At 40.0% G+C, this 23,989-nt stretch overlaps 1 protein-coding gene across 3 annotated transcripts in view; it reads right to left on the bottom strand.

Annotated features, from left to right (window-relative positions):
- The window catches only part of PLPPR5 (phospholipid phosphatase related 5), an 83,894-nt gene extending 65,982 nt beyond the window's left edge, over window positions 1–17,912 (bottom strand). The window contains exon 1 of one of the 3 annotated variants that reach the window (XM_068199751.1): window positions 17,453–17,912. In XM_068199751.1, coding sequence (XP_068055852.1) covers window positions 17,453–17,683 — 231 coding nt within the window. In that variant the 5' untranslated portion in view covers window positions 17,684–17,912. The remainder of the gene's footprint in view (window positions 1–17,452) is intronic. The other 2 variants (XM_068199752.1, XM_068199753.1) reach the window with 2 other exon arrangements.
- Window positions 17,913–23,989: the final 6,077 nt, after the last annotated feature.

Raw genomic sequence — 23,989 nt, 5'->3', positions numbered from 1 at the left:
CATCCTCCCCCCACCACTGATTCCCTCCTCCCAAGTCCAGGTTTCTTCTGTATTAGTCATTTTTCTGAATACAGGCAAGCTGTGCCTAATTATAGCACTGCATGTCAATTTAAAAATCAAATTTGTCCTTCTATCCAGTATATTCTTAACTTGGTTCTAAATTCTGTGTTCTTTTCAACTCAAAATGTCAAGCCTGACTCACTCCAAATATTAGAGCTAGAGCAGCTCTGACATTGTTGATTTTTCAGTAAACTGACTCCATAAACAAACCTCCCCTAGTGTCTCCTATGTTTTACAACAGCCAGCACCTATATAAATTAATGACCTTAAATCTGCACTTCTTAAAATAATAATGAGGTTTACTTTATGACCTACATTCTCATATATTTCACATAACTCCCTATAATGCCCCAGAAGTCAAGTGAGACTTAAATATTCACTTGCATGACAAGATATCTAAGGGTACATGAATATGTTTAAACAGAATAAATCCTGAAATGTAAGGTTGATAATCTCTATTTGGGATTAGAAAATAATTTTCCGTGTATAGAGTCATAGACCTTTCCTGCTAAAACCTACTTTAGGCTACACAAATGTTCAAGAAATATTTCACACAGGCTAGAGAATGTCAAAGAATACACAATTCCCTCTCTGCCAATTCTCAGGGTAATGCTGTAACTACAGCAACCACTTAGATAGATGAGTAACACTGAAAAGTGGTTACTGCATTAAAAAGACCACTAAATATTCATCCATGTGCTCAACTTGTCAAGTTAAGAACATTTTACAACACTGTGCATTGTAGTTTCTCTTCTGACTTCATTTCATTCATTGTGTTTCTCCCATTTAGGCATGACTTGAACGGTAACCAAGGCTTCTATGAGACCATCTTCAAGAAATAACCGTGGGGGAATGAGCATCTCAGGCAGTCCATAGCTCTGCTTTTTTCTCTAGAATGAATTCCCTCGGTCTTCCTTATCAGGCAAGAAATGAAGGTAGGAAATGGAGCTAAAAATCTTGGCAATTATTTACATATCACTAGAAAATTGTTATCAATTAAATTGCATGGCCTCCCTATTAATTTAACTTATGAGTTCCCACTTAGTGTGGTGCAGATCTCTTCTAAAAATATGTCTTCTATATGCTTTGTTATTCTTGCTCTTTACCTTGTCTTTTTAACTTTTGAGACCATGGGTTATTCCTGGCCTATTTCCTCTTTAAAAATGCCATCCATGTACCAATGAGCACAGCGGCCTCAGTTTGGGAAATCCAGCAGCATAAACCTTGGCTTTTAGTGATGCTAAGAGTAAAGCCCCACTCTCCACTTGAACCTAAAATTTTTGAGTGGTGCGACAGCCCTGGCAGGAAAAGCAGCAACAGTATTTCCAGCAGTAGCAATTTCAAGCTCATTATGCAGCGCTTTCCCTTGAGGCCATTTTCTTTGTGTTTTTCTTGTTCTCATTGCTTCTTGCTGGCTTAAACTGACAGCAAATGCCCTGGTCAATTTTCAGAAAAGTACATTTTTCTGTAGTAAGAAATGACCAGTAGCTCTGCAGAAAATGAAAAAATAAATCCTAGATAAATCTGTGTGGTATTGATTAAATAGAAAATAGCCTCTCTTGCATTCAATATGAGGATATAGCAGCTTCTAAAGGTTTACAGAAAAGATGTAAAAAAAAAAAAACTGCTTTTCTAAAGAAAGATATTGAAAAAAATACTCAACCTTTTTGAGCCTCTAAATTTTGTTTTAAAAATATGTATTCCCCACATTTTCTGAAAAAAATACTAAAATTCAATATATTTGGTCATGTCCACTTAAAAAAGAAAAATAAGATTATAAGATTACATATCTAATAGTGAAATATTATCTGCATTACTTAGTTCTCTGTAGTGTGGAGTAAGGCTATATGGTACTAAACAGTAATGTTGCTTTTGATATGAACAAATATTCTTTATTTCCCTTTTTAATACATTGTAGACATACTCAGTATGTAACAATAGTAAAGGCTGCTTTCTTCACACAGACTTTAGTGGTTATTTGAATGCAAGAGGCACTCAGTAGCCAAGCATTTATAAGCAGGAAGCCAGAAATGAACCACATGAGAACATAATCACAGAGACATTAAAAACTTCATCATTCACTGAATTATCTTCATTCATTACCACAGGAGAGGAAAAAATTAAATATTTTGAAGTACAGAGTCTCTTAAGAGCTTCCTTTTTTCCTTAACTGAGCAATTGATCATGCGTGCCAATGGCATCTCCTCTGGAGCCCATCTGTGGCGTCCGATGGGCAAAGCCCCGGCAGAGCAGCACCAGGGCTGAAATCGCACAATGCCAGAGCAAAGGTTGCTCATGTAAAAAGTCATTCAGAGAAACAGTTACCATGCCCTGCTGTTCTGAGAGCACCTAAGAGAAGCCTTGTGCCATCACCAGGGGGCCACAACCGGCGGCGCATGAGAGCAGGGCCTAGCACGGCACTCGATGCTCCAGCACTGAGCATTGGGCACACAGCCCAGGGGCTGTGCGCCCTGCCCTCCACAGCCAGCTGCATTCAGCCCTCTGCACCACTGCAGCTCCTGCCTGCCCTGCCCTCCACAGCCACCTGCATTCAGCCCTCTGCACCACTGCAGCTCCTGCCCGCCCTGCCCTCCCCAGCCAGCTGCATTCAGCCCTCTGCACCACTGCAGCTCCTGCCCGCCCTGCCCTGCCCTCCACAGCCAGCTGCATTCAGCCCTCTGCACCGCTGCAGCTCCTGCCCGCCCTGCCCTCCCCAGCCACCTGCATTCAGCCCTCTGCACCACTGCAGCTCCTGCCCGCCCTGCCCTCCACAGCCAGCTGCATTCAGCCCTCTGCACCGCTGCAGCTCCTGCCCGCCCTGCCCTCCACAGCCAGCTGCATTCAGCCCTCTGCACCACTGCAGCTCCTGCCCGCCCTGCCCTCCCCAGCCAGCTGCATTCAGCCCTCTGCTCCGCTGTGCTTGCCATTGCAGCTCCCGCTCATGTCTGCTGAACCTTTCGTACCACTGGGAGATGCAGAACGTGCAGCTGCTCTGCACTGCAGCTCTCCAGGCGATTAGAAATGGCCAGAATGTGAAGAACATGCTCAGGAACGCTAACGTGGCAGTCTGGGGGCCAAGTAAGTGTCTGGCACCTGGTTCTAAAACTATCCAAATGCTGGCACTTTTACAATACTGACACGAGTATTCTTGCTGAACACATTGCAAGAGGTAGTAGATAAGAGACATTCATGAGAATTCTTGCCCATGCATCAAGCTTTTCTAATTTTAAAAAGTAACATAAAAAAGCTAGAGAAAAAATGTTAATCTAGAGAAAATCTGTACATCTAAAAAAACCCTAGTAAATGGTGAGGGGAAGAGAGAAAAATGAATTCAAAACTGCCTTCTAAAGGCATAAATTCACATCTCAGATTGTGAAGTTACTTTAGGCTAAAATACTCCAGATAAGGTTATCATAGGAAATTCTTACAGTTTTAAAATTGTTCTCATTTTCTTTTTACAAAAAACAAGGACACCATTATGTAAAGTTTGTGAACTCCACACTTCATGACACACCTCCCTATGAAAATGAGTTGTAATATGATTTTAGTCTCCTGATGTCTGGTGGATACATGACAAAGGCTGTTGTTAAATATAATTATTTCATTAAGGAGTTTGAAAAAGAATTCTACATCAAAATTTTTCATTTTTCTCAAGCACTTAACTTCAACCTTCAAAATACTGTGGTATTTGTGCAGGAAAAACAAAATGTTCAAAGCTCTTTGATTTATCTTCTCTATTAGAAGATTAATTTCATATATGTTCATCTCTGCACTCAGCTGAATCAAGGAAGTCTTCCACTGGACTTCGAATGACACATGTGGAGAAGACTGGTTCTTTATGACCTGGCCTTGGTGAACCCCTTTGCTTCTTCACTGGCCGAGAAAACTGTACATTGCTCTGTCTGCTGAGGCAGACTGGTGTCCCAACCCTTCTGTGCATATTGAAAACATGACTCCTTGATAAACACAATACCAAAGCATCTGACACCCATATCAGTGATCATTTCCAACAGCAATGTTACTCTGTATTTTAAGCCTTAGGTGATCTATGCAACTGCGCTTTTCTACCCAGAATGAACATTCACTTGCAAAATTCAGCATAAACGGCCTTTCATCCCTGTTTGAATAAAATCTGATTACATAAAAGGCATCTCTTAAAGATTCCAGTCACAAAGTAGTGGTTTTACAGTCAGTATATGACTGTAGCCAACTGTTCTCAGAGGCTCAGAAGAAGGAGAATATCTGTATTTCTCACTTTTTCCACTGTATTACTTCTAGCTCACTTCTACTCAAGGCCAGATATGTTTTGCAGATATATTATTCCAGAGATCAGTTCAAGGAAAGCCACTTTCACTGAACTGCCATTGCCATCAAACAAAGGCAAATGGAGGACCAAACACTGGAACAGTGTAAGTACCCTGTGTTTTAACAGCGCTATGAGAAAAACATGCTGTACCTAAGATCAATACATGTAAAATTCCACAAAAATTGTTTTCTGGATTTTTGTGGCAAAATATATATGTCTACAAAACATACACACAACTAGTTTATTACTTATGTTTATTATTATCAACTAGTATTTAATTCATAATGATAAATTTAAGGAGACATCTCAATAAAATATTTCTAAGCTTTTTATTAAAATGACCTTCAAAATAAAATAACTCTCTTTGTAATCACATAAGTAGCTCCACTCTACTAATAATGGCCTCTTCCTTTACCATTACCTTAGGCTACAGTATAACAGCCAACAAATTAAATACATCAAGGTCAATAATCTAGTCTAGTTGAAACCCATGGTAGTAACCTCATTAACTTCAACAGGACCTGGATTAGTTGTGAAAACTATGGCACTCTAGGTTAAGAGTCATACATAATGACATGTAAATACATGACATAAGAGTCAACCTCATCCAAAGTCAGGAAATAGGTCTTAGATATGAATACTGTCCCAAGAAAATAATAAAACAAAACTAGGAAAACAATCCAATTTTACAGAGAAGGAGTGTCAAATATTTGAGAAAGAGGTTTAACAGGTCAGATAAATCAGAACGATAAGTCAAAAAATGCAATGCCTACTCCTGAACATACTAACATATAAGGCATTCTTCTAATATACTTCATGTCTTTACATTTTAAGTGTTGCTGCAAAGAATCCTGATGTCATTAAAAGTGAGTTTAAAACACTTTAAAAGCCCATACATAGAAGCATTTGGTCTAAAACTAGGACTTATTCTGCACTGTCTCATATTAGGGTTACTTGTGAATAATATGTGCATTCAGCATAAAACCAGCAGTAAAATTACTCAGTAACAAATCCTGACAGTATTAATCCACACTTCCAGTGCCTCTGTGAGCCAGGAAACAAGTGACCAAATAGAAGCTTTCAAGTAGAGAAAAGTAGAGACGGCACCTTGTACTGACACTTGAGTAACACAGTCAAAGAGAATGACTCTACAGAAGTTAACTTTTCAAGCTTCACTGACCAGGCAAACTCATTATGTTATTCCCAGAACAGTCACTAGAGAGACTGGTCAGGGAGAAAGGATCCAAAACAAAAGAGGTCAGAAGCTCTTCTTGCCTCACCTCAAACAACTAGCAACCTCAGATACAAAACAATGGGTGACCAGTCCCTCTGCATCTCCTCCCTCAGAACTGAAAGCTGTCATTTCACAGTGGGCAATTATTTCTCCTTAAGAATGTTATTATAATAAATTAAGATACTGAAGTGATGTTTATTAGAAACAAGATCTTAATGATGTCATACAAGTGGGGGTAGAGACCTGTTATGAGTAGCAGAAGCTTTAATAATTACTTATCCCTGCTCTTAACAATGCGATGGGAATGAATTAGCCAGCAAGCTTTTTCACAAAACATTGCACAGCAGTAGCATATCCCATTTATTTGATAAATACACAAGTAGAAAGACTTTCAATAATGATACTGTATATTCTGTAGATCAAATATGGTGGATTTTCTTTATGGTGGGTTTCTCTATGGTGGGTTTTCTGCAAATATGATTTGCACCACTTTTGGCACTCTTTCAACTCTGCTACACAATGTCTATTTTACTGCTCCTGCCACAAATCCAGATGGCTGCAGATGTGCAGCTGGCAACACTATGTTGTCTGACCCTGTTTAGAAGTTTGCACAATGCAGTGCTTGAATTAAGAGGAAGTCCCAAGTGCCCTCATTGGCACAGCAGCCAACAAGCTGAAACAGGAGTAGCAAGAGTGGGAAATTTCAGCAAAAATTTCCTAGTACAGGAAATGCCTACAAGACAGAGGGGAGATTGTATACTTTGCTGTGAAGACAGCAGAGCATAAAAACAGCTCTTTAAGGCATGCAATGGTATTCTCAAAACTAACTGCAAAGTCTATTGGCTGAAGTAAACCCAGCTACTCTTCTTCAATATGTGACTGTATCTCTTTCCACTCATGAAATTGTGCATAATGGTTTACCCTAACAAGGATCATCTCCTTTACACAGATCTGTAAAATAATAGTAAATATGCTGCTGGCTTTATCAAATATCTTGAAAAAAACTCAAGCGGTGAGAGAAGTGTTTTAAGGATCAATGAGTCTATTTAAAATTTTTAGATCTTGTGAAGCTCTGACACTGTCTTCAAAGCAGACTTTTAATAGCTGGTTTTTGGTCTTCTCTGTGAAGACAATAAAGGATATTACATAAAACACATACTGCTATATAAATGTACAAACACTTTTTTAGCCAGGTTTGGATGCAATCTTATTATTGGAGCAATTTAAATTATTTCAAAGAGAAGTTCAAAGTGTGCTGCAATGAAAGGTGCTTGCACACATTCAGTAATAACAATTTAAGTATTCTGGTGTAAATAAATAAATTCTTTGAGGCATTACATTTTTACCATTATTATTCAAGATTAAAAGTACATGTGAACTGAACTATGAAAAGTCAAGCATGTAAACATTACTTTTTTCCGGCAACACATTGTGCATACACACTTGCATATGTAAACATACTTAGTTTTTTTAAAGAAGTAGTCTCTGCTCTATGATTTCCATCTACTCCTAATCACACAACAATCACTATCAATTCAGAAACAAAAGAAATACCGAGTAAAGCTACAGTACCGACAACTAAAATGAATGTAGTTCCAGAAAAATATTCTATCAGCACCAAACTCATTCACACACAGCACTCCACCTCAGGAAAGCCTTGTGATTCAAATAGCACTGAAGCATGTGATTAAACTCCATCAATTCATTAAGAATACCAAGACAATACCAAACTCCAAGACAATTCATTAAGAATACCAAGATAACAAATTAACAGTCTAGCTCTGGTATAACTGATTGTACACAAATCTAGTGCTTTACACAGAAGCCTAATTTCACAACTACCATTTGACAGCTAGGCATTAACAGCTATGTGTCCACCCTGCCTGAGTGGTCAGATCCCTTCACCAAGGGAAAGCCTGACAGAGCTCACAGCCCAGCTCTGTACATTCATTCTGCCAGCTGCAGATGTCCCCAGACCACTGACATGGCCCAAGGTCAATCTGCCTACAAATCTCATCTGCCTTTGCTAAATGCCTGGAAAGAGTCCCTGTGAGTGACTGAAGCCCTGACTTCAGTCAAGCGTGAGCACTTGGCAAAGGGGCCCATCCTAACAGCTGGAATGTCCCCACACCATCCACATGGAACATGCTTATGGCCTACAGCCTAATGCAGCCCAAGCTCCCCAGTCCTCCCCTGAGCCTGTCGGATGCTCACACTCACATCTGTGCACTTTGAATGCACAGTGACAGTAGCCTCAGACCTGGCCTCATGGCAGAGCCTTGAGGGCCAAGAACAGTCCTCACAGGAACAGGAAAAGCAGGAACTGAGCAGTGGAGAGGCTCTGGACATCTGGCTCAATCTGTGCAAGTATGATCAAAGTATTATTAATACGTGCCAAAGCTTGGGCATGTCCAGACATCATTCTGCACAGAGCTGAACTCCTGCACAGACCTGCACTAGGCAGGTCAGGCTCAGCCACGAGCCATCACACCCTGTGAGGTTCCCTCCTCTCAGCAGAGCCCTGTCATGGACAGCCTGTGCACACACTCCCTAAAACCAAAAAACTAACACATCCTGAGCTAAGTCTTGATTAAAGCAGGTCAAGCTCAAATGCTTCACCTCATGCTCCCAACAGGCTACAAGTTCATGTCGTTGGTTACTGCAGCTTAGCTGGCCCGTGATTATGAAATCTTTAAGCAGAATTAATTCAGTCATGTCAGAGCCCTAAATTGCTACAGACAGGTCACAGAAATCTCTATTACTACCCAAAATAACTCTACTGGGAAGCCGAGTTCCACATACTGATTCTAAAATTTAGTACTTGATTTATATGATCGAAGAAATCCCCAAAATATTACTCAAAATTTGAACGATAAAAAGTAAAATGTATGAATGATCCTTTTTACAGACAGCATGAAACATACCAACCTAAAACAACAGGTGTTTCAATATGCTGTATAGAGAAAGAAAAAAAATAAAATCTGAATAGCAGAATACTGTTAGGCTGACTTCTGTTCTTCGTAACTGCTTTTTTCTTAATTATTATTTAGAAAACTAAGAACTCCAAATGCCTTCATACATACTCTTTAATCTGACATGGATGAGAGGCAAGAAGAAATAACAGCAGAGAAAGAAAATATTTTTAAAACATAGCTATACTACATTTATAATTTATAATATGTACATTAGCAAGTGCATATGATAATGAAATTTTCATATAAATATACAATATGTAATAATTAGACAATGGGTATTTATAACACATTTACAAAATACACACAGAATTATAGATAATACATTGTCCAGACTGGCAACCAGAAGTGGAATCCACAACCCCAGTTTTCATACTGTAAAACCAGGAAGGTTTTTATGGTGCGTCATACACCAGGAAGTGGCATCCAGAATTAAAAGTCAGTTTTGAATCAGTACTGAACAGTTTTTTACACAAATAGATTCTAAAAAGCCTTAATATATACAGTCATTTTTTTACTGCAGGTAGCATTTTACATTGAAAATAAATATATTCTGATCCACAGGCAAATAGAAACACTCTTAGCCCATCAGAGATAGCAAGTGCTAGAACTGCTTTCCTAGCCACTGTCCAACACCATGGTCACTGTACTATGTGCAAATACAAAGGAGTTTGTTTTCAGTAGATATTCTTCCTTAAAGAAGTATGTCTCATGTACAACTTTTTGAGTGTCCGAGATATGGCATACCCACTTCAGCTGGACTTTTTACTTGCAATCTGTGAAGTAACCACATCTCTGCTAAATAAAAACACATGTATGATGAAAGCTGGGCCATAATGCACTTCAGTGTATCTGAGAGATGCTGCAAGAGCATAAAAAGCTTTTTAAGCACCACTCTGCTTTTAAGGCTGAAAAACACAGCTAAAGCTACTTACAATTCTACTTTGGCTGTCATTTATTATATATCATATGAACACCCATCTCTTCAATCCTGCATGATGTACAATGAGCAAGAATTGTTCAGCTGAAAAACTGATTATTACTTCAAGCCTACTATTTTAGATTATAAACAACGATACAAACTCCTTAATCACTCAGGATTAGTTGGATTAACAATTTCTCACTTAAACATAAGTGCATCGTTTGTAGGACAAGCAGGCATTCAGCTGCTGCAAACAGAACCCTGCCTGCCTTGTTCACATCTGCTTGCCACTTACTTCCAGAGAGCCCATCAAAGGATGAAGCATATGGCCTCGATATTGTTAGTGTTTGTAAATCACATGCATACTAAGCACAGCAGAAATACATTCAAGTGGAATTACAAACATAACTTCTGCAGGCACCGTTCATGTAAGGCATCACAGCACAACAGGAAGACAGACAGATAAAGAAGAATTCCCAAGAAAACGCACAGTGGTTCTGAATTTTTAATTGTTTCTCCAGGTTATAGCTCTGTTGGATTAGTGGTTTAATGCTGAGATAAAACCAGCATCAGACTATCAAATCATGTATTTGTCTTGCTATGTGTCCCAACAGGCCAATACTGACATCTGGTACACAAAGTTACTGTAGACCTAACAGCGTGATTTATTTTTTTATTCTTAAGTAGAGTTGCAAAGCAATCATCCATTCACAAAGGAAAACATGAAATAAACTGTCCCTTAGCTTTAAACTTCTCCTGCATTCCAGACAAGGTCATTACTCCTCCCAAAAAAGTGGCTTCCTGAAGTCCCCAACACTTGCATATTTCAAAAAACAAAACAAAACAAAACACTAAAAAAAAAAAAAGCAACAGGTTTTATATCTTTCCTACAAACACGTGGGAATGGAAGAAGAAACCTATCAAGGAAAGAAGTTACAGCTGTGCACACAGGCTGAAACAGAGCTATGATGACAGGGACCAAATAAGCCTGCAAGAACAATGTGATCCCAGAGTAAACAAAGTATCCTGGCAATTCCTTATTCAGGTTAACAGCTGAAAAATGTACCAGCAAGAGAAAGGCACACAAAGCTAAAAAGCTTTAGCTTTTTTATATATAACCTATGTCAATAATCCTGGAATTATTTTCTTTGATTAGCTAACTAGTTTCTTAAAACCATTTCTATTTGATTTCAGAGGCTGCCTAGTCTACCCAATTCATATGAGTCAGGATGTAAAACTTTAATCTTCTGTTGCTTTATCACTGTCTTATCAAAAACAGGATAATGAGATGTTCAAATATCATAATAAAAGTTCACTGTTCCCAGAAAAAGAGCACTAGGATAGAATGCATACCTTGCTGGGCAATTCCTTAACTTTCTCAGTAAGTAGTACATAAAACTGAAAATTTGAATACCTTGCTACATACCCTTAGGATTTTTTTGCCCTGTAACACAGCTGCTGGCGACTGTTCATCCTTGCATTATTTATCAAGCTTCCTTGATTCTTCTCTAGAAGAAATTACAAAACACTTTAATTTCCTTCAGGATGCACAGAGGTCACTTCTTCAAGTAGCAGATTAGAAAAGTCTGTTCAATTCTTAGAATCATAGGATGGCCTCAGTTGGAAGGGACACTTAAAGATCATCTGGTTCTCAGTCGTTCAACCAGGTTTCTCAAAGCCCCATCCAATCTGGCCTTGAGCAATTTTAGGGATGGGGAATCCACAGTTTTCCTGGGCAACTTGTTCCAGTGTCACACCACCCTCATAGTGAAGAATTCCCTCCTAACATCTATTCTAAATCCACACCCTTTCAGTTTAAACCCTTGTCCTATCACTATGACCCCTTGTAAAAAGGTGTTCCTGTTTCCTACAGCTTTCCTGTAGGAAACAGGAACACCTTTATGTAGTGGAAGGTGTTCTAAGGTCCTTCCAACGCCTTCTCTTCTCCAAGCTGAACAACCTCGGCTCTCTCACTGTGTCCATAGGAGACATGCTCCAGCCCCTCGATTTCCTTTGTGATTCTTCTTTGGACTCACTGCAGCAGGTCCACGTTTTTTTGTCTCTGCATCCCCAGAGCTGGATGCAGTACTCCAGTGGGGTCTCACAGAAGTCTCTGTGCTTTTCCAATAGTCTCAGTTCAAAAAGTCTCAGTTTTTTTCCAATACTATCAAGGTGTCCATGACTTGGTAATAGCCATGAGGTTGAAAAATTATCAGCCTAAAGTATATTGAAGGAATACTTGTGAAGGTAGTGCCTTTTTCTGATTAAAGTGAGGAATGAAGAAACAGCTCAGGCATGAGGCAGAACAAACTCACAGAAAATATTTTCAGAACTTTTAATTCTAGATTATGCTTTTCCTCACATTATAACAGGCAACTGAGTATTTTAATGTCCCAGATATCACAATCTAGAACCCCGTTTCATGTATGGCGCTAAGTTACACACTAGTAGAATAGTTTCAGTGAACTATAGGTTAACTAAAAGCTTCTCTGCCAGGAGCATTTTGAGAACTCAGCCTGATAAAATTTGATCAGTCCCTGATGCCACAGCACATAAAACCACAGATATCAGAAGGAAAATAGGTACTAGCAGGTTCAGAAAGGAAGAGATGGGAGGTGTCCAGTCACATCACCTAGATCTATGTGCTGGAATCAAGCGGTGCATCTCCTTCAGGTCTCTGCATATTCTTCAACTGCTCTTGAGCTATTCAGACCTGGAGCTATTAAGACAGCAAAGACAGTAGGAAAAGTGTGCAGATATTTCAAAAGGTAGCTTCTCTTTCTCAATTTTCACAGAATGATCTTGTTTTTTCTTAAGTATGAGGGTACAGTAAATTTGATACAAGAACAATTATATTTCAACTTTCACGTTACAGTCTTTCTTTTGCCAAGATTCAAAATTTCCTCCTCAAAGGAAAAAGATACTGACTAAAGCTAAGCTCAAGGTAGAATGTCTGGTTTTTGACATCCATCCCTTGTTTGGGATGCGCCAAATCTAGAGATACTTCCAGTCCACTAAAAAAAGAAAAAAGGAGAGCATGCAATACTTCATGTCTAAATGACAAATATTTTTTTCAGTTATGACATTAAAAGTATTATCCTAAAACAAATGAGTCTTTAATTGGTTTTCAGAGAAAATACAAATATGCTAGGAACTCACCCAAGCAAATAGAAGTGTATATTTTATAGATAAGTACTGTAATCATATATTTGTTACTTGGAAATAAAACCAAACACCATTTGAATAATCAAACTGTTTACATATGTTAATGAAAATGTGTCAGTATCTCCTCCTGGCTTTTTTATGGCAGTCAGCATACATCTTAGGTCCAATACATCACATTTTATACCACTTATTGTTTAAACAGTTTTGACATTTTAAATAATCCATATTAGCATGTGGAATCACTAAAAGAATCCTTGAGTGCACTTCACAGTATTTTAAAGAGGTCAAAATTAGTAACATATACCAAAAAGAAACAATGCAGAATCGATCATTCTATAGATTCCAAAAACATGAGACACTAGCCTCACTGTTCTAGAAAACATTTCTACTGGAAGCTAAAGGATTAGACTGACGTGTATTTCCCAAGCTACATCTGTCATAACAAGTTTAAAAAAGCAACCAGCCCACTGAGCAAGAACTGGCACTCTGGGAAATGGCTTAAATAGCACTGAGCCCTCAAATGGCAGTTCTATGCTTATTACATATTTGAGTAGACTCAAATCAAGAACCTATTTCCTGTCACCTTCACATTTGACTTTATGATTAAAAAACCAAAAAAGAAAAAAATAAACCATGTATTGAGAATTCCTCAGTATACCAGAGATGTCAGGGTATTAGTGCTATGGACAATAAAAAGATGGGAGCACAGAGTCAGCAGTATTCTTCCAAATCTGAGTCAAAAAGGGGAAAAAGGGAGCCCAGAGAGGCACTGCCTCTGCCCAAGTCTCAGTCTTCCCATGCAGAATACCACACTTAGGACTTTTCCACTCTTCTGATTGCAATTTCCACCTCATCTACATTTTTAAAAGATTTTACTGCTTGTGTGCCTAATGCTCTTTATGCAAACTCATCTACTCATTCAAGTCATTACCTGTGCCTAAAAGTATGACCTAGGAGACCTTCAACAAATAAAAGTCTAACACTGCAAGGGACAATATATTTTATTATATGTTAAGCTGCAGTTGTTTTCAGCACTTTTTTTAAAAACAGACTAAACAAAAGCAAGTGTTTTTGAGCCCTCAAAATTCTCCAGTGGAAGAACTCAAAGTACAGATTTGGCAGATTTAAGAAACAGTGCTTACACCCTTTAGAGCTAATCCAGAGAAAACCAACATTATAATGTAACTTTATTTCATGGAACCTACATAAAAGCTAGGAAACCAGCTGGAAAAAAAAAACCAGCACAACAGCTCTTCTCATCCTACAGCAAGGTTGCTGGATTCCTGTACAAGTTTCCTACAGTTGCTGCAATACCTGTGAATCATAGAATGGTTTGGGTCAGAGGGGATCATAAAGCTCATCTAGTTCCAGCCCACCCACCATGGGCAGGGACACCTTCCATAGGCCAGGCTACTCAAAGCCCATCCAGCCTGGCCTTGAACCTGCCAGGGCCCAGGCTGCCACAGCTTCTCCAGGCAACTCTGCAGGGGCTTTAAGCAGAGACATCTTAGCAGACAATAAATTTGTTACAACCAAAGTGAACAGCACAATTTGACTCCTTACTAGATCCTACACAACCTATGAGATACTTAGAATAGAGTAGTTCAGCTGGGAGAGACCTACAATAATCATCCAGTCCAGCTGCCCACCAAGTCACAGCTGACCAAATATTTGGTAAATACATGGTAATTACTTGACCAAAGATTGTAGACATACAAACCCAGTAAGTCCCAAGTACAGAGCACAAAGCTTCTTTCCTTCAGTCCGTTTCCCTTTCCCATATCAGAGCACTTGACTCAAAGATAAAAATTAAAAAAAAATACCATCACAAAACCAAAAAAAAACCCAAAGAAAATCCTCAATAACAACAAAAAAACCAAAACTGAAATAAACAAAAACAAAACCAAAATAAAACCAAACAAACAAAAATCAACAAACAAAAAACCACACACACACACACCAAAAAACACAAACAAAAAAGCCAAAACCCCATTAAAAAGTCAAGCATTCCAGTAGATCAAGCAGTCTCTGTTTCTGCCCTGGGACTGCACTTCTCAGATCACACTCCTGTGCACCTGTGCCTTGCCAGCCAGCTGCATCTGTCCCTGGATGGCACGGGGGCAGATGGGCTGAGGAAGCAGATTGACTCAGGAATGAAAGCCTGGCAGCAATGCTGCACCAGGGCTGTAGGAATGTACTAGCAGGAAGCAGCTTTTTAAAGCCTAACCAGAAAATTTCCAGGATGCACACAGTGCTCACAGTACATCCCTGTCAGCTGACACAGGTTGTTATTTAGGTCTCAGCACATACCTGTGGCTGCCCTGTGAGCAAACACTCAGCCCAACCCTATGGCTTGATGTGGCACAGGGGTTTTGGATCAGCAGCCACGGGACAGCCTCACAGCAGCCTGCTGCTGATGAGATGCTCATCAAGACAGGTCCTGCTACCAGTACTTTACTTTTTTAGTTTTCTACTAGGAGGCATGTAGAAAGGAAAATCATCTGAAAAACTTTTTTTTTATTATTTTTGAGCAACTTCATTCAAGCTCAATGCAATGGAGCCATTAACTGAGTCACATTAAGATAACCTGGCTTATCTTGAAGTACTCTGTGGCTCCAATTTAACAAGTCCAATCACTCAAAAAAACCTCAGGTGCTGTGAACACCAAAGTAAAGATTCTGTTGCTCTACCTCAAAACTCCAGAAAGAGCATTAATCCCATTCACCAAACAAGCAGGAAAAAAAAAGGATTTAAAAAAAAACCCTCATAAATTATAGTATTTAATATCCTTTGTTCAAGGACAATACTCATTGTGGGGAAAAAATGTGAAATTGCATTCACAGAAATGTATTTCCTTCACTAGTCTACATTTGCATGTAGACTTTACAGACCAAAACAGGGCTATGTTACATGATTAATTCTCCTATTTCATCTACAGAAACAAAATTACACAGAACATGTATGTCCAAAATGTTACAGACAAGAAATAAATGAAATAGAAGAGACCCTAATCTCTGAAACCTACTACAACTGAACATACAAGTTGTTTTGGTGAAGAAATCTTACTTTCACCACTCCATTCAATGAAAAGAACAAGTAAAGGCAATGTACATGTTCTGCACAACTGAGTAAGTGCCATCCCAAATAAACACTAAGTCCAAGAGGATTGTTCAAGGCAAATCAGAAAAAAACTCTGTGCAAAATCTGAAAAATCCATCAATTTAATAAAGTTAAATTATTAGACTTAATGCTTTTGAATTCATGAGACTCTCAGGAGCTGAATGTTTTGTTTAATAAAATGAAATAAAAACACTTTTTAAAAAAGTGAAACACAGGTATCGACAATGTGGTTTTCCATGCCTTGACATCCCAAAGCATGCCATCTGCCCAAAAGACTGGTGACTGGGAGATGAAACACAGTTAAGTATCATTAAATTCTATTATTAGCTTTTTAGCAAGGCTAATTACAAGACTGCCAACCCAAAGTGTCACGGAGATTGCTCTGACGTAATCATCTAGCACCCAGGAAATGAATGGAAACTACCAATCCATCTTGTTGACACATATTAGGAAAAAGAGATGCTCAACATGAATATCTGACATAGCCTTTATAACTTCCTGAGGCAAACAAAAGAAATAGAATTAAAAGCAAAACAAACATCACATGCCAACATCAGAGAAACATCACCAAAAGAAAACCCCAACAAAAATTCCTTTTTAGAATTTCAACAGTATTTAGGGGTTCAATATATTTGATACCATCTGAGATCTCATGATGCTACAAAAGCAGAAATTGTGTCTGGGATTACCATAGCCGTACCCTGATGAGGCTTTTTCTACTCCTATTTTGTTACATTTTCCTGAAAAAGAATTATTGTGATAGAAAAATAATTGCTATCTTAAAAGGCCTCTTCTCTTTGCATTTTTTTATTATTCTAATGCTTACAGTTGATTAAAATCAACTATTTACAAGGGCTTTCTGTATGTGTAACTGTGCATGCACCTGGTAAATCTATATATAATCCATCCCCAATATTCAAACCTCAGTATGGTGAGGGATCATTGAATGATGCTAATGCCCTCGTTATCTGACAACACAGAGTATCTTCAACGGCTTGAAAGGAATCTCACTGCTTTTCCAAAAAGCTTTCTCTTAGGTGTTTTCTAAAAAAAAGATCCCCATAAAAAATCGATAAATTGAATCACATTTTAGACACACCTGTTTAAAACTGATTGACGGAAGATCATGTTCAATTAGAGACACAGATTTCGTTTGCACACACATCAGTAACTGTGACATATGGAGACAACTAAATCAAGTAAAACTGCTCCCTGCTCCTTGCACGTACCAGTTGACTTTTAGAAAACAAAACTGACAGAGGGATTTTCTAATTAGTACCGGATGACACATCAGTAAGTGGGTGCTAAAAACGGGGCTTTCCTCAGGTTGTCCATCTTTGTGCAAGCGACGCGCGTTTCAAAAACGGTAATTTTTTACCAAAGGGAGCCGCACGGGGCTGGAAATACAGGCACTGGCAGTTACATAAACCGGAGCTAAAAATAAACTTGAGAGGCGCGGTGGGCACGGCAGGGCAGGGGCTGGGGCCGGCAGCGCTGCCCGCCGGGGCCCCGGGGCCGGGCCGCAGTCCCGGGAGCGCGGAGGGTCCCCGCCCGCCGGGCCCGGCCCGCAGCCGCCCGCCGGCGGCACCGCTCCGGCCGGGACCCGCGGCCCGCCCCGGCCCGGTCCAGCCCAGCAAGTCACCGGAGTGCGGGTACGGGCGGCCCCTGCTTACCACCAGCACGGGCACGCCTGCGGTCAGCGAGTAGAGGAGCACCGGCGGCACGGCGCTGCGGTCCTCCGGGCCCGGGTAGGGCTTTCGGTACGCGCCCTCGTAGCAGAAGAAGCCTTGCACGTTGACGGTGAAGGTGTCCGTGTACTCGAAGTAATAAGCCAGCATCACGGTCCCTGCCATGATCACCATCTGGAAGTAAAGCATGCTGGTGAGCGGAGAGGGCACTCGCATGTACGTGGGCTCCGGCGGCCGCGGCAGCCCCTCTCCCCGGCGGCGCGCTCCGCCCGCTCCCCGGCGGCATCCACCGCGGACGGGGGCGGCTCAGCGGCGCCCGGGAGCGCGGTCAGCCCGGCGGGGAGCGCGGCCAGGGCAGGACAGCGGGGGCCCGGCCCGCCGCTCCGGCAGCGGCTCCAGCGCGGGCACCGGCTCGTGCGGCGGGCGGGCGGAGCGTGGCGGCAGCGGCGGCACCGCCCCGCCCCGCCCCGCCCCGGGAGCAGCGGCCGCGCCGGACCCGGCGGTGAAGGGAATTGCTCGACCCCCGGACGGCTCCCACGGCACAGCCCCGCGGCCGTGATTAGTAAAGGAACCTTCCGCGCTTTCTCCTCCGCCTCCTGCGGGGCGGGAGCCACCGCGGGTCCCTGTCTGCACCGACGCACACACCTGTACGACGGGCGTGCACGGGGCCGGGGAGCTCCCGCAGGCGCGCCCTGTCCCGTCCCCTCACCGAGCCGGCGGAAAGCGGCCCCGACACTGCCAACAGCTCGGACGGGCCCGAGCAGGCATACTGATCGCCACTATTGGCCGAGTGGGAAAGATCTCGACATGGAATCCCAGAAGCGCAGCATCAGTTAGGCTGGAAAGGACTCCTGAAATCATTGAATCCAACCTGTGGTCTAACACCACCACGGCAGCTAGACCATGGCGCTAAATTCCACATCCAGTCTTTCCTTAAACACCTCCATGTATTCTTGTGTGATTCTGTGATTTTACAAGAAAATCATTCCTTTTTGCTCTCTGGTTTGCCAGACACTTTTATGGCAGCAGTTTTGGAGATATATTGTAGTTACATGTTAACAAAAGGGTCTATCAAAAAGTTTAAAATTAGATTCCTCAACATACCCCAACCCCATAAGTTTAGTGTATTTATTTATATTTAAAAAAACTTGTCAATACATAGTATTTATCCTGAGCATATCTGCATGTTTGAGTGATCAGATATGTGAAATACATTTGACTTATACAATCAACTTGTGCTTTGGCTTATTTCTGGCCACAGTAGAAGATCCCTACAGTCCCACAAATACCCACCCTGACTCCCTAGTCCTTCCAAAGCCTGGAACTGAAATACATAGTCTTTTGTATATGGATAGCTATGAAAACAATCAACACTTAAAGCTTTTATTTAACAGCTATAAAGAAAATTGGTAGCTGGCCTTGAATCTATCCTCACTCAAGTAACATCCTAAAGTAAGAGGAGAGTCTGCACCAGTGCTGAGAAAAGTCATACACATAGGAACACAAAAGAGTTCTATTTAAAAATACATATACAGCAATACACATAAGAATAGACAACTGTGCCCAAGGCTTGCACAGATTCACACATGTGTCTGGATCCCCAGAGCCAATAGATAAAATAGCTACTTTAAGGTACACACCCCACCCCAATGTTACAAGGATGGAAAACACTCTTAATGCACACTTCAGCCATAGAGTCCACTTATCTTACATAGTAAAGGTGGTAAGAAATAAGAAATGAAATTAGATCACCCAGTTTTATAATCATTCTTCTAATGCCGTACTTTGGCTTTAACTGTTCATTTTCCTGCCTTTCTTGAGAATTTTTTCAGTATTCAGTGATGTTAGTCTCCATGCATTTATTTTTAATCAGCCCTTGAAGAACACACTCGTCATGTCTGGTTTCCACATCCAGTCTATTTTTATGTGCTTTTAACACACTCTCCATCTGAATCTGAATCATGTAATTTGCACTGCACTCACCAAACTTAGCTGGATAGCTCCCTACCTTTGTGAAAAATCTGTAGTGAGACATGAGACATCTTGTGGTGAATTCTGACTAGTACAAATTCTATTTTCCCCATTTTTTCAGCACAGTCTAATACACATTACCATACACAGAAAAATCATAATCCCAGAAATTGCATACAGACACCCTCATTGTTAGGATGTATGGTCTGATCCAAAGACAAAAGTCAACAGCCAGACTGCAATGAGCACAAAACTCAGTCTTCAGTTCTGTTTGAGTGCATGCCCCATAGAAACGCTGGTGGCATATATCTTTCAAAATTTGCATTGAGGAAAATCAATCTTTTTCCAGAAACCAGCTAATAAAATAGTCCTGCATTTTGCTATCACAAACCAACTTCTGTTTATAGATGTACCAATGTACCACAGTTAGCTGATCAAGTAAATGCAGAGAGAGCTTTTATTATAATGAACATGATTTTTATTGCCTGCACAGTTGAATATGCAAACATATATTAAATCAAACATATAGAAGCATAAGAACACAATCTCCAGTGACTAATGCAACCAGCTAAATATATCCTGCAACCACTGTGATATGTACGACAGAAGAATGGCAGAGAAAAGCCCAGAACCCACAATTTTTGTTTCAGAAGGCTACTCATACATTAAATTGTCAGCTGAAACTCAGATAACTGACAGACTTGTTTTGAAATTAACTTCCTTGGGAATAGTGCCACTGATCTCAGAGCAAGAGTTTCCCTGATGTTCCTCATAGGTTTATCTTGTTCCTTTCATTTGCTACCTAAATTTAAGTGAATTTTCAGCTCAGGAGACACAATGTAGAGCAGGGCAGACAAAGAGAAACCTTAGACACACTAGTTTGCAATATTGTGAAATCATGACCTTTATTACAAAGAGGCATTTCCAATTCCAAACCAAATTCACTAACCTTTCATATGCTTACATCACCACTGCTTATTGTATTTTCTAGTTATAAAACATTGTTCTGGCAAATGGCAGTAAAGAAACAGAGCCAACCCAACAAAGCCTTCTCAATAGGAAGGAAAATAAGAATTGATAGCAAATCATCCCACTATTTTTGTCTTTCCTGTTTACCTCTTTCATGCTTTATCAGAGTGTCAGCCACTTGAAGCCCCATGACTGTTTCACTGTTAGGTCTCCACACTGCTACACAAATACACGAACACAGCCCTTTCTGAGAAGAATATTGCATCTGTGTTGATGGCACAGCAGTGGGGAAAAGACAGAATGAACTATAATCTCTACAGATATTTTTAAGAGACAACTAAAAGGACTTTTTAATTGATGAAGTAAATTGTTTAATGATATGCTGTGATATAAGTCCTAAAACTCAGGACATTTACTGCTAAAATTTGTGCTTGTAGGACCATGATAATACAAGACAAAAATAGTTTCCTAGCAGCTGGAGCAGCATCAGACCAGAATCAGAAATGGGGTCTCACCCAGAACACTTGCAGTATGATTAAAACAAGTTAGGCACCAAATTTTTTTCCTATGGTCTTAGTATGCAGTTTACAGAGACAACTCAGTCTGATTACATGACTAAGCTCTACTACATTAGGGCAGGATGAATCATCTTCTGAAAATATCATTCATTACATCCTAAGAAACACCAGCCCCTTATGATACCACTTGTAAGAGTAATGACAGGAGCTTTGATGACTAGCGTAGACTAGCACCCTTCTTTTAAAGAGCTGTAGTGAGATGTCATCAATTCTACTCTCAACTTTCCCTGACACATAGATAAACTAGCTCCAAAATAGGAATGATACTTTCCAAGACTCAAACAGGGAGAAAAATGGTCAAATTAGTAGCAGCATAAGCATTACTGTTGTATTTTTATTACAGTATTATGTAGAGCTGGACCATATTTTTCATAGAAAACAACATTTTGCCCCAGTAAGCTTGGGTACCTCATATGATGCAGTGCAAGTAATATAAGAGAGTGAGCAGATGGAGATGAAACAAATGAGGAGGAGGATAAGGCAGCAATGAAATGATTGAGTTTGATATAATGAGCAGCAGTCACGGCACATTAGTTGCCTAGTCAGTATTTACATCAGTAATATAATTAATCTTTAAAAAACTGCTTTCTGTATGCAAATTAAGAAGTATAGTTCTTCATAGGTTATAACAGAAACTTGGGATACCAGAGGGACACCATGTACCTAAGGCCTGTACATTCTCAGAATTAAAGCCTGTGTTAGCATATCTACCACTATTTATAATAAAAAAAAAACCAGATACAGTTTTGTCAGTGTGAAATGAAATAAATCACTGGTACTTGAAAGCTCAAATAATAATTATTTCATCTTTCCTAAGATAAATTTAGGAAAAAGCCTACCACTCTGAAAATTACTACCACAGCTACAAATTTACTTTCATTGATAGACACATTTTTGGTAACTGCTATGCTATACAAACTGACTGTAAATTTGGAAATCTTTGGCATAATTGGCTCAATAAAAATCATATGACTAGCCTCAGAATATGTAAATAACCTACCTCATCTCATTCACCCAGAATTCTTATAATTTCTTGTAATGAAAGAAAGCCACTTTTCAAGGTAATTAATGATACCTTGAAAGATTGACACAGCAGATTACTGCACAGTGTTTGACATAGCAATAGCCTATTTCATGGTGCAGTATTCAAGTGAGCAAAAAAGAAAAACCACACAGACCTACCCTGTGTAGGACGCTGTATGTATTCATACAGCTGATTTTGTACATAATCTAAAATTAGTTAAGACATTTGAACAATGCCTGAAGGTTTTACAGACCAGTTCAAAAACTCTCTTTCCATATTCCTGAATTAATTTCACTCATTTGAATATGCCAGTTTTCTGCACTGTAGTTTGCCTTCTCCTTTGTACATTTTTATTATAAATAGTCAGACTAATTAAGATAATTTATTGGTTAAAGATTCTGTACTGCCATTAAGGGGATACACTGAAACAAAAAGTTTGCCCACTCCTCAAGGTTCTATGTTGTCAGTATAAAACTCTCATCAAGCAGAAAATCCAAAAGTGTGAAGGAAGGAAATGGCAAGCTCATCAAGACCTTTTGGGGTACCTTATGCTCTCACCCCCAGTTTAACTGCCTATAGAAAATGGACCCTAGAAGTCCCCAGTGTTTTTAGAGATCCTATAGAGACATTGCTCAAGGATCTATGAACAACAGCTAAAGTTACCAGAAAGATGGAGATAAACTTCTGCTTTAACTGAAGGAGACCTTGTTCATTTGCAGGAAAACTCGTGCAATGAATCAGTCCTTGTCTACTCACAGACTGGCTGTTTTAGTGGCCAGGGTTGATGGTCTCTACCTGGATGAATTCACCCTCTCATTTTTAAGTTCCACACTTTAACAGAATTACGACTAATTTTTACCTCTGCATACTTGCTATCATTATGTTTTGCTAATTCCATGACTGGAGAATAAAATATTTTCTGATACTAAGGAGGGGAACCATAAAACCATCCAAAAGTGTGTAAAGAAATTAGACTGTAGCTTTGACATGGGACTCTGCATGGAACTGTGAGGTCTTCCTTTCATGCCTGATGATTCCCCAGTGGCTGTTACAGAGTAAAACTTGCAGAGTTCCCTCTTTCCTTACCCCAGATTGGCCCCTAGCAGCTGTATCTTGGACAGGGAACGATATAAAACTTCACTTTAAAGCATAAATCTGGACGTAAGATTAAATTAACCCACTTATTGGCTTTCTTTTAGAAGGGAAAGACAAATGGACTAATATAATAAATTATGCACCAAATGCTTCCAGCTCTGGTTATAGTGTAATGTATGCAGCTCATGCTGGCAGGAGTCCCACAGTTCCTCTGTAACTGTTTCTGCTGGGGAAGCTCACACACAGTTGTGCCACAGAACTACTTATGTTCTTACAAATTATACCAGACATTTCTCATTAGCATTACGCCTGAAATCCCATTCCTGAGTTGGACATTATCTGTTACTTCATAAAATTACAATGAAAAGCATAGAAAGAGCAAATTCAGGATACATAGGCAGCAGTTCAATCAAGAAAAGGAAAAAAAAACCCCAAGCCCACAGAATTTCTCAAACAGAATTACAAACAGTATTCATTGCTACCAGGTAATTGCTGAAGAAAATTAGCAATAGAGCTGATTATTTTCTTAGATTACTTTGAAAAAATTAAGTATTAAAAATACTTAAGTCCAATTCATCATACTCATCAGACCTGCTCTTTGGCACTCTCGTGTATCCCTCCACATTCATGATCCATGGAGATATAAGAAATGTGTATCATACATTTCATTTAACACCAAGCCATTCACAAGACATTCGTGTTACATTCATGTTTTCACACGTACCTCTGAAAAATGCCCTTTCTTTTGTAGCTTGTTCATGAGGAGGCAGCAAAGACAGAAAACTCAAGAAAGCATAAAACACAAGTGACAAAAGTCAGCTACAAAGACACAAAGCATTTGTAAGCCCTGGGATTCTTCCATGAATGACACCATCATCAGGCCAC

This window comes from Anomalospiza imberbis, chromosome 9, assembly GCF_031753505.1.
Source record: "Anomalospiza imberbis isolate Cuckoo-Finch-1a 21T00152 chromosome 9, ASM3175350v1, whole genome shotgun sequence".
Lineage (NCBI taxonomy): Eukaryota > Metazoa > Chordata > Aves > Passeriformes > Viduidae > Anomalospiza > Anomalospiza imberbis.
This window is presented reverse-complemented; position numbering and strand designations above follow the sequence as displayed.